Source organism: Babylonia areolata, chromosome 23, assembly GCF_041734735.1.
Source record: "Babylonia areolata isolate BAREFJ2019XMU chromosome 23, ASM4173473v1, whole genome shotgun sequence".
Lineage (NCBI taxonomy): Eukaryota > Metazoa > Mollusca > Gastropoda > Neogastropoda > Buccinidae > Babylonia > Babylonia areolata.
In genome coordinates this window covers 35,810,772-35,825,771 of record NC_134898.1, presented here as the reverse complement: position 1 = coordinate 35,825,771, position 15,000 = coordinate 35,810,772, and the positions used below count along the sequence as shown (strand labels likewise).

Here is a 15,000-nt window from a genome sequence, read left to right as displayed (position 1 = left end):
GTCTTCAGGACCAAGACCGGTTTTCACCGAGAAGAGACTGACGAGACCTGTCCTGTACTACTTCCTAGAATAGAATAGAATAGAATATGTCTTTATTACCAAGTGTACCGGGGTCACAAGGAATATTGGGGGACGGGGGGTGGGGGGGGGGTGGAGGGGGGGGGGGGGATAGTACATAACAAGATTCGAACATAAATCGAAAATCATACACAAACACAGATACATATCAATATAAAAACTTGTGCATACTCACGCATGCACGCACTGCACCCCCCCCCCCCCCCCGCACCCGCCCCCCCCCCACACACACACATGCACGCGCGCGCGCGCACACACACACACACACACGTTTGAACAGAAGCTGCATATTACATGTGGATAGGGCTGATGATTAGATATTCCGGTAGATGGTTGTTGGTTCCGCAATTCTATTTATCACACTGGATTTGTTCGAGAGACAGGGTGTTGACTGCTTTGAAGAAAAAACTATTGGCGAACGTAACACAACAGTGCGGCCGCATTATTACTTTACGCGTCTGCACGAGTAGTAGTACTAGTAGTAGTAGTAGTAATAGTAGTAGTAGTAGTAATGGCAGTAGTGGTAACAGTAGTGGAAGTAATGGCAGTAGTGGTAACAGTAGTGGTAGTAATGGCAGTAGTGGTAACAGTAGTGGAAGTAATGGCAGTAGTGGTAATAGTAGTGGAAGTAATGGCAGTAGTGGTAACGGTAGTGGAAGTAATGGCAGTAACAGTAGTGGAAGTAATGGCAGTAGTGGTAACGGTAGTGGAAGTAATGGCAGTAGTGGTAATAGTAGTGGTAGTAATGGCAGTAGTGGTAACGGTAGTGGAAGTAATGGCAGTATTGGTAATAGTAGTGGTGACAGTAGTGGAAGTAATGGCAGCAGTGGTAATAGTAGTGGTAGAAATGGCAGTAGTGGTAACAGTAGTGGTAGTGATGGCAGTAGTGGTAATAGTAGTGGTAGTAATGGCAGTAGTGGTAACAGTAGTGGTAGTAATGGCAGTAGTGGTAACAGTAGTGGAAGTAATGGCATTAGTGGTAATAGTAGTGGAAGTAATGGCAGTAGTGGTAACAGTAGTGGTAGTAATGGCAGTAGTGGTAACAGTAGTGGAAGTAATGGCATTAGTGGTAATAGTAGTGGTAGTAATGGCAGTAGTGGTAACGGTAGTGGAAGTAATGGCGGTTGTGGTAACAGTATTGGAAGTAATGGCAGTAGCGGTAGTAATGGCAGTAGTGGTAACAGTAGTGGTAGTAATGGCAGTAGTGGTAACAGTAGTGGAAGTAGTGGCAGTAGTGGTAACGGTAGTGGAAGTAATGGCAGTAGTGGTAACAGTAGTGGTGACAGTAGTGGAAGTAATGGCAGTAGTGGTAACAGTAGTGGAAGTAATGGCAGTGGTGGTAACAGTAGTGGAAGTAATGGCAGTAGTGGTAACAGTAGTGGTAGTAATGGCAGTAGTGGTAACGGTAGTGGAAGTAATGGCAGTAGTGGTAACAGTAGTGGAAGTAATGGCAGTAGTGGTAACAGTAGTGGTAGTGATGGCAGTAGTGGTAACAGTAGTGATGGCAGTAGTGGTAACAGTAGTGGTGACAGTAGTGGTGACAGTAGTGGTAGTTGGGTTGCGCTCTTACCTCTGGAGTCGTCGTCTTCATCGTTTGCGATGAACTTCCATGATGTTGATGCTGACGATGATGCTGATGCTGATGCTGACTGGTGCTGGTGATAATGATGATGATGATTGTTATTGTTATTATCATTATTATTGTTATTTTATTTTATTTAAAAAAAAAATATTATCATTATTATTCTTATCATTGTTGTTATGAACATAATGATGATGATTATGATTGTTATTATTATCATTATCATTCTTCTTCTTCTTCTTCTTATTTTTCTTATCATCATCATCATCATCATTATTATTATTATTATTATTATTATTATTATTATTATTATTATCATCATCATCATCATCATTTAAAAAAATGATTTATTATTATTATTGTTATGATGATGATGATGATGATGATGATGATGTATGGCTGACAGCCTCAGAACCATGTTCTCCTTGTTACGAGTCGATGCAGCAGGCGGTGTGTGGTCAGTGTGTGTTGCTTCACTACATGCTCCGTCTCTCTCTCTCTCTTTCCAGACAACGTCTCCACAGAGGACAAGACGGCGCCCGAGGGAGGGGAGACCATCGACACGGTCAGCACCAGCGACAGTCGGGGCTAGGTGATCCCCCCATCCCCACCCCCCCACCCCTCCGGGCCCTCCTCCATCCACTTCTTTCATCCTCCCCCACCCTTCTGTCACGCCCACTGTCACGTGACTAGCTGTGTTTTTCGGTCACACCTCCCACCCCAAAACAGCCCCTACCCCCCCCCCCCCCCCCCCCCCCCACACACACCCGTCCCCTTCCCCCTCCCCAGTGCACACGTCAGTGATTGGCTGGCCATGATCGTCACGTGACTTGCTGCAGCACCTGACGAGATCTTCATCTATCACGTGCGTCACTCTCACATCTGGGCGTGGTCACCGTGAAGAATTTCATTACAAGAAAAAACAAACAAACAAACAACAAACTACAAAAACAAAAACAAACCAAAAAAATCTACGCGGTCGTGATTGGCTGAGTTCAGCGTGGTCACGTAATTACTTTTGGCGGTCAGTGTGGCAGGTAGTTATGTGAACAGCCTGAGCTCGACGTGTTCACGTGACTTTCTGCAGTCCACGTGACCGGTAGCTCGACGTGTTCACGTGACTTTCTGCAGTCCACGTGATCGGTTGGCGCCGTCACGGGACCAACTGCAACCTTTTCGCGCCCATCACGTGATCAGCGATCTTTCGCAACGTCACGTGACTGGCTAAACCGCGTGAGCACCTTTTGGCCCAGGTAACACTGACCAGCTTTTTCGTCGTGACAGAACTGTTGTTTCATGGAGGGTTTCGTGACAGCTCTGCGTCAAACCTAAATCAACGGGTTTAGTCGGCTGGAACAAGTAGAATGCGCGACTTGGTCGGTTTGTGAGTTCAGCTAGCTGCATGTTTTCAAAGAGCTTTTCATTCTTTATGATGAAGACACTGTCGCTGAAGAGCCGACAGGGAAAGTTCTTGGACTTACTGTCAGTTTTTGTGTTAGTCTGAATCAAGTCAGTGACTCAACAGTGATAGCATTATTTATATCTTCACTGCTGGTTACTGGCCTGTTTTGCTGGAATGATGTATTTGACGTCTGGAGTTGTGTATATTAAAGGCCCTCTGTTGATTGTCATTGATAATGGAAAACAAAATCTACAAACCGTCATAAATGCAAAATCTACAAACCGTCATAAATGCCCATGATATTATTATCCACGTTATCATACTGACCTCATTATGAAATGAACCAATATGGGGGACGCCGACAGTGTATTCTTGGTAACATAAGCGTGCATGCAAAACTATCTAGCCGTGTACATCTTATAACAAGCTGTATGAACAATGGTAAACACAATTAAATGTACTTTGTATCCAGATTCACAACACTTTTCCATCTTTGCCCTGAGCCAAGCAAGCAAAGGGAGGAAAAAATGACGAAGATATAGATAGATTCATAACTGATTTCCAGAGTGGGAGGGGTTCTATACCATGGAATCTAATCAAAATCTGGAGAGTGGCAGACTGTTCTCTGTACATGATACACCTCACAGGAAGTTTTTACCTGGCTGCAAAGGTCAGGAGAGAAACTGGGTCACAGTTCTGGCCAAGGGGAAACAATGACATCACCCCACAATATGTGAGATCCAGCAACACAGAGGCCGAAAATCCAGATAAACATGTACATATTTTATTATCATTTTCTCTCTTCGTCTTTTTTTTCTTTTTCTTTTTTTTTTTTTTAACCAAACTTTTGTCATTATATGTTTCCATGGTTCCATGGTGTCATTTTTTTTTCGCTCTGAAAATATCTTTGATCAAGGTGGTTGTTGTTTTCTTCTTCTTCACGACAGTTGCTTTCTTTTTAGCGCATGTTTTTTGTTTTTCATGGTTTGAAATCGTTTTGCGAATTTCTTCCTTTTTTTTTTCTTTCTTTCTTCTTAAAATCATAGTTTTTTCTTTGGTTAAATCGACACCGTTCGTTCATTTTTTATTCAGCTGTTTAAAGAGTGCATGGTATCAAATCATTGGTTGTACTGCATTTCCCAAAGAGTTGCATTTGTCGTGTAATTAATTTTGTTTATCTGACACTAAAAGACATGCAGTGTCGTTTTTTGTTGCAATGGAGAATTTAAGCACAATATAAAATGGTTCGGAGGAACATTGCCGTTGACTTGTCCCGTGAAAAGTCAGTGGTGTATGAAGCTTCAGCTTGTGTTTTTTGGTGAAAGGAAATAGGAATAGATGGGATTTGATTGTCGATGGAGAACTAAGTTTCTGACTGTCTGCTTCGTTAGTTGAAGCAAAGAGGTGCTGGTTCGTCGTGTGAATTGTTTTCTCTTAACTGCCTCGTTCGTTTCTTGAAGGAAACAGACGTTCATTAATTTTGTCTCTGGATGCGGAAGTTTTATATTTTTCATTTTAATTTTAAAATACACTTTTTTAATGCTTGTTTAGGTGTTCGTTCTCCGAATGAAACAGAAAGATTTGACTGCGTTCATTGGGGGAAACAAACAATAATCATTTTAACTGCCTTGTCACTTCGATTATTGATGGAAACAGCTGTTGGTTTGTCGAAGGAAATGTTTGGTTTCGGAAGTAGTGAATATGCTCGTTTGTTTTGGAAGTACTGAAGATGCTGGTTTGTTTTGGGAACAGTTGTTTCTTCTTCGTAGAAGGAAATAGGTGATTTTTTTGTGTTGTTTCTTGTTTCACTGCCAATATCATTAATTTGTCAGAGGTGGTTTTAATTGTGCAGTGTGTTTTATGTTGCTGATGCTGATGTAATGACGCTGTTGTTGTTGTTGTTTGTATAATGAGATGCCAAAGTAAGCCCTGCCCTTCCTACAAATTTTGTTTCATGAGATTACTCAGATAGTCCCAGTTAATTCCCCTGAAACAGTTCCATGTATTCCACGGTTTCTTTTAGTTTTCGTTCCGTTCAGACCATTCCATATTTTTGCGGATGTTTTCCCCCCTTTTCATTTTGTTCTGATCATTAAAACACAGTGTCCTGATGTATTAACACGGTGTCGCATTTATTTTACAATGCTCAACAGACTTTTGATTTCGTGTATTTCACAATAAAATATGGCGCGCGCTCGCGTATGTGTGTGTGTGTGTGTGTGTGTGTGTGTGTGTGTGTGTGTGTGTGTGTTAATTTTGTCAAAAGGAAGCGGTGTGAAGTAATTATATTGTCCAAAAATGTAAATCTGATATTAATGTTAGGAATATCTAGGCAGTCACTGATTCCTGTTTTTGAATTTCAGTAACAGTTGTTGTTTTTCCCCCTGATCACTTCTCGTCTGGCTGATGCGTTTCGGTGTCTTCTCGATTCGTCATAGTCTTTGTTTTGATCTTTCGTGAAGTTTTGACGAACGGGAAGAACCATACAAGTATGGTGTGTCAGGTTCAGTGGTTGTTAAAAATAGATTTTTCCGTCATGTTGTATACATTGTGCTGATATTTTATTGCCGTTGATGCAATAATGCATTGGAGTTTTCACTCCACCCCGCGTATTTGTGAGAATGTCATTGATGGTTAATAATCTGGAATCCTCCACCCCTCCCTTACTCCCCCTCACTGCCCTGGGAAGCACGAACACACACACACACACACACACACACACACACACACACACACACACACACACACACACACACGCGCGCGCGCGCGTGCGAAACGAATCATGCAAGCGTTTGGCACATCATGTACAGTTTAATGACCGTGTTCGTTTTATTACATTTTGTTGTCCACATAGACATCATCATAATCTTAAGCATTTATTCACGAGGTACTTGATATTTGCAAATACTGTACATAGACTTCAGAATTGATGTATACCGTCAGCGTAACGTACCGGATCCGTAGTGAGCTTTAGTGTAGTGGTTTGTAGTTTTGTCTGGGAGCTGTAATTGCGTGCCAGGCCATGTGCAATCGTAGCAGTCACGTCCTCTGTTTTTCTTCCATTTTTCTATTGACAGGAAAAAGGCCCCTTTGTTATTTCATTCCCTTCTGGTTTCCTAACTGACCAGATAAATAGAGAAATGTAGTACGTATGGCAAAGTGAAATGTACAACGTGTTCATCTTGGTTCCAAGGAATGATGGCCTCACCCCCCCCCCCCCAAAAAAAAAAAAACCCTCCCCCCTCCCCATCATCTCATCACCCCCATAATGACCTCACCGGACCCCCAAACCCTCTTCCCCCCCTCCCCCATCATGTCATCACCCCTATGATGACCTCACCGGACCCCCAAACCCTCCCCCCTCCCCCATCATGTCCTCACCCCTATGATGACCTCACCGGACCCCCAAACCCTCCCCCCCCCCCCCACGCCTTCTCACTCCCCTAAAAAGACAGACTCGTTGTCAGCAATAATCATCACAAAAGAACACGCTTTGAACGTGGAGAAAGTGGAAAGACGAGGAGATGTGTCTTGATGATCCACTGGAGAGTGATGGCCTACCCCATCCCCAACCCACCCCGCGCCAAAATATATCTCGGTAGCGTAACTGCAGCAGGCCAATATTCATCAGATTAGAAGGATTATTATTTTAAGATGGTTTTCCTGCTCGGAATCAATGTCAGTTGAATAAGGGGAAAATAATAATTTTCTCAGTGTAGCAAAACAACAACAACAAAAAAACAAAACAAAACAACAACCCCCCCAGCAAAGTACTCAAGGCTATATCAGGGTGAAAAAAACAACAACAACAACCCCAAACAACAGCAAGGAAAGAAAAAACAAAACAAAAACAATCGCATTGGTTTGAGAAAAAAAAAAAGCTACCTCAAAATTGTGGCAGCTGACTTCGCTGGCAATATTTTTTTTTCTAGTTTGACACCCAACCTGCCGTTCAGCACTGAGGTCTTTCCTATTGCAGCAGAATTGTGTTCAAGTGAATAAGATTCCAGGGTCTGGTACAGACAATAAGTCGTTGTTTGCCCCTTGACTTCTACACCTTACTGAATGAGATCAATGTAGATTACATTTTGAGGTGCACTGACTACTTGTGTACTAAAAAAAAAAAAAAAAAAAAAAATGGTGCAATTGATTTCACGCAGCTGTATGTATGTATGTATGACAGCCTGTCGTGTCCAGATATAACCATCAGGGGAGGCAACTGCTGTCCCGACCATCAGGGCTAGAATTTGATTAAAGTGGAAAGTGTCTTGCCCAAGTTACATCCCCGCTCTCTCTACCAAGAGGGGTTGTTTTTATTTTTTTGGACAGTCGGCATCGGGATGGTTCCCAAAAGGCCAACTAGCCCCCCAAGGCTGCAGCGCTAAGAGCCAATGCAATCTTGCCTCCTAGTTTGAGAGCCATGGTCCTTCACAAAAGACTAAGCTGTAAATGACTTCCCATTGTGATGGAGAAACCATTGATCATACAGCTCTCACTTTCCTGTTGGCCCAGCTGTAAGCTTATGTTAGTCTGTGATATAAGCCAAGTGTTGGGCCTGAAACAAACGTAATGGAAATGTCGAGAGGCAGAAGCCCAAAACAAGAATAGTAGGCCTCCTTCGGTCATGGCTGACCATGGATAGAGTATATCCGACCTAATGTCTAACTGGGCTGTCTGCTTGGACCAAGCAGCGTCGCCTGTGACTGTAGGGACCGATGCGAGAGAGACATGAGGGACGCCAAGATCATCACCCTCTACAAAAACAAGGATGAAAGGAGCGACTGCAACAACTACAGAGGCACCTCACTTCTCAGCATTGTAGGTTAAATGGTTACTGACAAACTGGTCATTCCAAATAGAACCTGACCTCAGTGAGGTGACAGCCCTTCATCCACAAAGCAAACTCGTCAGCACCTGTCCAGAGGGTTACAAGACAAAGATACGACGATGAAATGAAACATGACTGCAGTTAGAGAAACAACAATTGGAGAAAGTTAATGAAAAATAGAAAAAAAAGGTTGTAAGATAAGACACTCTTTTCATAAGAGGCATTCGTGGACGCCTCTTATCAAAAGTTAGTTGTTTTACAACCCACATTTGTGTGTGTGCGTGTGTGTGTGTGTGTGTGTGTGTGTGTGTGTGTGTGTGTGTGTGTGTGTGTTACAAACTTTCTCCATTTTTGGTTATAAAATAAACAAAAAGACGAAAAAAGACTGAACATCATCTATGACCATAAACTGAATCAGCATGAAAGATAGGGCTGAACCTGATTTGTAATGGGGGTGATACACTGAGTAAGTATGCGTAATAATAATGCAGTAAGTTACAAGACATGATACTCTATTGTGTGTTCCGGTGTATCATTGTGCAGTATGTAGTTTAATAATAATGATAATAATAACGATGATGATAAAAAGAAGAAAAAAAAGAAGATCAGAATGCATCAATGTGTCATTAGATACCGCGTTATGTTATGAATATCCGAGCACCCACCAGCATTTATCATACCTGGCCAGTGTGCAGCATGCACTTAGCGCACGTAAAACAACCCACGGCAACAAAAGGGTTGTTCCTGGCAAAATTCTGTAGAATAATCCACTTCGATAGGAAAAACAAATAAAACTGCACGCAGGAAAAAAAAAAGAAAAAAAAGAGAAAAGGGTGGCGCTGTGGTGTAGCGACACGCTCTCCCCGGGGAGAGCAGCCCGAATTTCACGCAGAGAAATCTGTTCTGATAAAAAGAGAAATGCAATTACAAATATGTCAATATCAATGTCTGGCAGTGTCAGATCATTTGTACGTCACTTGGTAACATTAATAACAATGTCATTTTCAATATCCCTTCAAACAAGAACTGGATCATCTGCCCCAAACACAATTATTTTGTTATTTGGTTTCAGGATCCTGAAGCTTTGATGTTTTGCAAACAGATACTTATCACATAGAAAAGAAAAAAAAAGATGGCTGAGGGGAATCCAGCTGACGTAGGTGAAAATGAACCGTTTTTGTGGGTTTCGGACTGTGGGTGTCTGACAAAAGAAAACTCAAAGAGTATTTTCATGGTTTCAACAACAAAAATCAAGAGTTAAAAAAAAACAACTATTATAAACCATACAGCGTTTTACCGTGTAACAAACATGCTATTGTTTTGTTCTGTACATTTGTGAGGTATAAATGAGTGTAAAAAAAAAAAGGCCAACAAAAAAGAAAAGAAAAGAAAAAGACACACACACACACACACACACACACACACACACACACACACACACACACACACACACACACGGGACTGAACAAACACAATACAGCATCCTTCATACCGATTGAACATAGTCTGCATGCTGGAGTTGTCGTGTTGTTGTTATTATTTATGACTTGTACTCGAACGGCAATATTAGATAACTGTATTCACTGGCATACGAGAATAATAATGATTATTGTTGTTTTGGTTTTGTCTTCAAAAGATGAGATCTTGTGTCAAAGATTTGTACGGGTCTGTATCATGAGATTCTTCTTTTCTTGCCTACAGTTTTCTTTCTTTCTTTCTTTCTGTCAATTATTGAGATGTTATGTGTAAATGAAGGCGGTCGATCTAGAGTTTTGGTCAGATGTCATTTTGTTAGCTGACTTCTATTTGTTGAGTACTGGTGGATGTGTGAACACACTGATGTGTGTGTGTGAGTGTGTGTGTGTGTGTGTGTGTGTGTGTAGTGTGTGTGTGTGTGTGTGTCCCAAACATGTGTTCCTGTTTCTCATTGGATGAGCGGCTCGGTACTCGAATCTGATTGGCCAGTTCTTTTTTGCGCGATTGACAGTGATTACTCTTTTGCTTATTTTTGCTCGTAACGTGTTTTTTTCTGTTTTGTTTTTGTTTGGTTTTGTTTATTCTATATCTATTGAATTACTTTGTTTTTGCCTTCTCGGTTACCTTCATTTGTTTAGTGGCCTTCTTTCTCACAAACCCATCCCTCGCGCCATCTCTGTCTCTGTCTCTCTGTCTCTGTCTCTCTCTCTCTCTCTCTGTGACTGTCTGTCTGTCTGTATGTCTCTCGACTTTGCTTTAATATGATTTTACTTATTGAATGTTGTTTTGTTTTTTGTTTGTTTGTGTGTGTTGTTTGTGTTTGTTTTTGTTTTTTGTTTTTTTTGTATAAAAATACAGAATTTGTACTCCGAGTTGTCTGCCCTTTGTTAAATGTTCCAGACGAGGTAGGAGTGAAGCTTGATTGTAATATTTTTGGGCTACTTATTGTTTGTATTTATCATTTCATCATCATCATCATTATTTTAATAATAATAATAATAATGATTATTATTATTATTATTGTTGTTGTTGTTGTACTGCAGCGTTCCTCAGTCGTTACTTGTGTATCTGTATTATGTTTATACTCGCTCGCTCCGTCGCTTGCTTGCTCGATTTTTGCTCACTCACTATTGAATGTTACGCGCTCACAATGTAAATAGGATTGTGTTTTGTAAAATTCCTACCGTACAGTCCAAACTCACCGCTCTCGTAAAAGAGGTTTTAATAATTATATATATCATAATTATCATCCCCTTGACTACCAGGGGAAAACAGCAACAGTTGACACTGGTTTTAAAGTCATGAATCAACATCCAGAACAGTCAGCAAAAAAAACAACAACAACAACAAAAACAGAAACCGTTCTGGAGATATACCGCTCCGAATAAACCCCAATGTGACTGGTTGACTGTTGCGGACCTGAACGATACGTTTAAAACCCTGCTGACCGCAAAGTCCTCGTGAGACTTTACTGAAAGATCAGCGAAGAAGAAGAAGAAGAAGGAAGACAGTGTTCAGAAATAGCAGTTGCGACAAGGTTGACAAGTCAGGGTCTTAAGAAATAAAACCTTACACACATGCGGATTGGGATTACGTTGAAAACGTTTTATGCACCGTTATTAGCTACGGATAAAACCCTTAAATGATCAGTTCCCCTTTTTCTCATTCTGTTTCTTGTGTTTCGAATGGCTTAGCTGAGAAAAAACTTGTTTCTTTGCTGTCTTTTTTTCTCTTTTTATTTTTTAACTCACTCAGTACGGCCAGTCCTCTCTTCTCCTCTACACAGACCCCTCGGATGTCCAGTGGGTGTCTGAATGACCCAACCTTTAGCTTCCGTCGTCAGAATTGTGGTATTCTTTGTCAACATTCACCTCTTCAGTATAAGAGCCTTCCGCTTGCAATATTTTGATGGTGGTAATTGGGGTGAAACGCTGTTAACGTCGTCTCTTTTGCCGTTCGTATGGAGAGAGTTAAACAAGTTTTGCTTCACCCCCCCTCTCCCCCCTTTTCTTGTTTTGTACAGTTTCGCTTCTATTTATTTATTGGTCGATAGATTTGCGAATTTCATGATTTTCTGTTCTGCTCTGCTCGTTTCTTTCCTCAACCCTGCGTCAGTTTATATCCCAGGGTCCTTGCTAGATTTGAACCTAGATGATATGCTGCATGCTCTCCAACCTGGCAAGTAAATGATTCAAATTCATTGTAGAATGAACAATGAAAAACGACATGCGCGTTTTGAAAAAAACCCAACAACAAAAACAAAAAAACAAAACAAAAAAACCCGGAAATTTCCGGAAATGATATTTCTGGATTTAGCAAGAAACAAAATGACGCTTTACCGTCTGAACCATTGTGTTCCTGTGAGCGACAGGCTGCTATCATTTCTTTTTTTTTTTCATGCGTGTGTTTAAACAGGCAGCAGGAGGTCAGTTATTGTCCTGTATATACTTCACAGTCATCTTAGCCTTTTATTCGCATTACTGGTTCCTGAATTTTAAAGCAAAAAAAAAAAAAAAAAAAAAAAGCGCATGCGTGCAGCTAACACAAAATATACACGCGCAAGCATGCGGCACCGTTACACACACACACACACACACACACACACGTGCACGTACACACACTGGTATACGAATGCTTTATATTGCTTTTTTCTTCATTTGCGTTTTGTCTTTATCATTTTTTCAAGTTCTTTTCAATTATTTTGATTGTATCCTTAAACGACATCGCTGTTTTTCATCCTCAGTTCTGTTTGCCGTGGTGATTAACTGAGAAATATTTCTCAGCCTTTTCTTTTCCGCGATTCAAAACATACAGCGCACCAAAGCTAACTAGTCACGTTTGACATTTTTCATTTTACGTGTTTTTGTTTTTTGTTGGGTTCTTTTTTTTCCATCTAAAATTTCACCCGCTTTAAGCAAACAAGCACAACGCCTTTGTTTCAAAGCCGTGCGAATTTGTCAGGCGTGCGGTTTGTAGTGCCCCTGAATTACACGCGGAATTGCCACAAACGGGAAAGAACATCGCTTTCATTGGTTGAGACCCAGTGCACGTGATAATGAAATAATAACAGCTCCGTGTTGACCTTCTGATCGTCAGCAAGATCTTTCCGTTTTAGGGGCGGTTGTCGTTTAAGGATACCGCATCCGTGTGTTGCTGTGTAAGCGAATTAAAACGTCTGTCGTTTGCATTTGAAAGCGTAAGACAGTTTTGGAAGACAAAGTTGGCGAAGTTTCATTCATCAGGATCTACTGACTAATGAAAACTCGCCGCAGTTTAAACTGTTTCTAGGGTCTGTTAGTTATGGATGTACAACATGTGTGTAACAGATTGTACTGTGTACTATGTTATATAGTCATTGTATGCCTCCCCCACTCAGCGTGTATATGTATATGTATATGTATCTATAAATAAAGTTATCATTACGATGTAGCTGATGTTGTCGTGTGTTGTTGACCATGAGAAAGATGCAATGTCTCAATGTCTCCGAGTCGCTCTCTCTCTCTCTCTCTCTCTCTCTCACACACACACACACACACACACACACACACACACACACACACACACATATAAACGGCACACACACGTTTTCTTTGCACGGCAAGGAATATTACTGATGTATTGCCTGCAACAGCCCCCCAAATATTTGGCCGTTTCTTTTCATGTGTGGTAACTGGTAGTCGTAATAAACAATCATATAATACAAACAACAACAATAAGTTAACAGCAGTTGCAACAACAACAAAATAAAAGAATCGGCCAGGAGTCATTTCACCGCAAGACACTGTAAGGGAGGTAAATCCTGCATGTCGTGGTTCAGCGTGACGCACCTGTTGTTTTCCCCCTTGATTTGAAGTGCCGTGTTGACTTTCACTGGACTGAATTCTTAGCCCTGTCACGAAAATGAATATTATCTATATCACACCAACAGCAAAAAGACAGGCAAGACAGAAAGATGAATAACATGATGATAAACAGATAGATAAATGAATGATGAATAAGTTTGTGTTTTATTAATGTAGGTAAAAGCGAAGGTAGTGCCCCATCACTCCTCCCCCTAAAAAACTAAACAAAAAACAAACAACAACAACAAAACATGCACACGCACACGCACACACACACCACACACACACACACACACACACACACACACACATGTTGTTTCTCTCTCTCTCTCTCTCTCTCTCTCTCTCTCTCGTGTGCGTGTGTGTGTGTGTGTGTGTGTGTGTGTGTGTGTGTGTGTGTGTGTGTGTGTGTGTGTGTGTGTGAAGTCAAGTTAAATCAAAATTGTCTTTGTTGGAAGGAAGAGTAAGCTTACACAACCTTCTTTTTTTTCATCCTGCCTGTGAAAGAGAGAGAGAGAGAGAGAGAGAGGGGGGGGGGGTAGGGAGAGAGAGAGAGAGAGAGAGAGAGAGAGAGAGAGAGAGAGAGAGAGAGAGAGGACTAATCAGTACATATACATTACACCACACCTGCTTCAGAAAAGAAAAAGGATTTGCATAGAGTCAGCACTGTGATCAGACCTCGAGAGCTGTACCCAAAACATGGTACTTTGAATAAACCACATTAAATAAATCATGATAAAAATGAAAGATAGAATGATAAAAATGGACCACGTTCAGCGTCACATGTGAACCACACGTACACACCATTGACAAAGAGGCTAACGAGGAGCAGGTATAGATCCCTGCTGTTTTAATCAATGAAAGGCCAGCTGCTTTTCAAAACCATCAAATGCTGAAAGAATGGGAAACATGCGAACTTGTCATGTTGAACAGGTATATAGCTGCTGTTTTTTATTTGATTGATTGATTGATATGTATACTTATATAGCTCATATCCTCGGTCGGAGACCAATCTCTAAGCGCTTTACAAACACGGGATCATTTGCACAACAGGCTGTCTGCCTGGGTAGAGCCGACTGACGGCTGCCATTGGGCGCTCATCATTCGTTTCCTGTGTCATTCAATCAGATTTTAGGCACGCATACCTACACACTCAGATAAACATGTAACGTTTAACATTCTATGTGTATGACCGTTTTGTTTATTTACCCCACCATATAGGCAGCCACATTCCGTTTTCGGGGGTGTGCATGCTGGTTATGTTCTTGTTTCCATAACCCACCGAACGGTGACATGGATTACAGGATCTTTAACGTGCGTATTCGATCTTCTGCGTGCGTATACTCACGAAGGGGGTTCAGGCCACTAGCAGGTCTGCACATATCTTGACCTGGAAGATAGGAAAAATCTCCACCCTTTACCCACCAGGCGCCACCGAGATTCGAATCCGGGACCCTCAGATTGAAAGTCATATGTTTTAACCATTCGGCTATTGCGCCCGTTTTAAAAGACAAGTTACTTTTGATTAAGCCCACTTATAGCGGCCTAAAGTCAGGGACCTGTTCTATCAGCCACACCACCCCTGCAGGAATGTCTGCCCTGTTCCAAGACCGAACACGCTGGTCAGACAAGGCTCACTTTTAAGATAGCCTGGCTATCTGTTTGTCTGTATGTCCGTCTGTCTGTCTGTTACTGTCTCTCTGCCCTTGCAACCGTCTGTTTTTCTGTTCACCTCTCTCTCTCTCTCACTCTTTTTTTTTTTTTTTTAATAAAAACAAATTTAAAGGAAAAA

At 41.4% G+C, this 15,000-nt stretch overlaps 1 protein-coding gene and 1 long non-coding RNA gene across 8 annotated transcripts in view; one reads left to right on the top strand and one right to left on the bottom strand.

Moving 5' to 3' along the window:
• The window catches only part of LOC143297577 (uncharacterized), a 91,618-nt gene extending 85,343 nt beyond the window's left edge, over nucleotides 1-6,275 (top strand). For all 7 annotated transcript variants that reach the window (XM_076609970.1, XM_076609975.1, XM_076609969.1 and 4 more), the window contains exon 7: nucleotides 2,170-6,275. In XM_076609970.1, coding sequence (XP_076466085.1) covers nucleotides 2,170-2,252 — 83 coding nt within the window. In that variant the 3' untranslated portion in view covers nucleotides 2,253-6,275. The remainder of the gene's footprint in view (nucleotides 1-2,169) is intronic.
• A 2,003-nt stretch (nucleotides 6,276-8,278) lies between these two features.
• Nucleotides 8,279-12,789, bottom strand: LOC143297892 (uncharacterized). Its single transcript, XR_013057324.1, has 2 exons — nucleotides 10,970-12,789; nucleotides 8,279-10,934 (listed from the first exon to the last, which is right to left on the bottom strand). It is a non-coding gene; the product is annotated as an uncharacterized LOC143297892 (long non-coding RNA).
• Nucleotides 12,790-15,000: the final 2,211 nt, after the last annotated feature.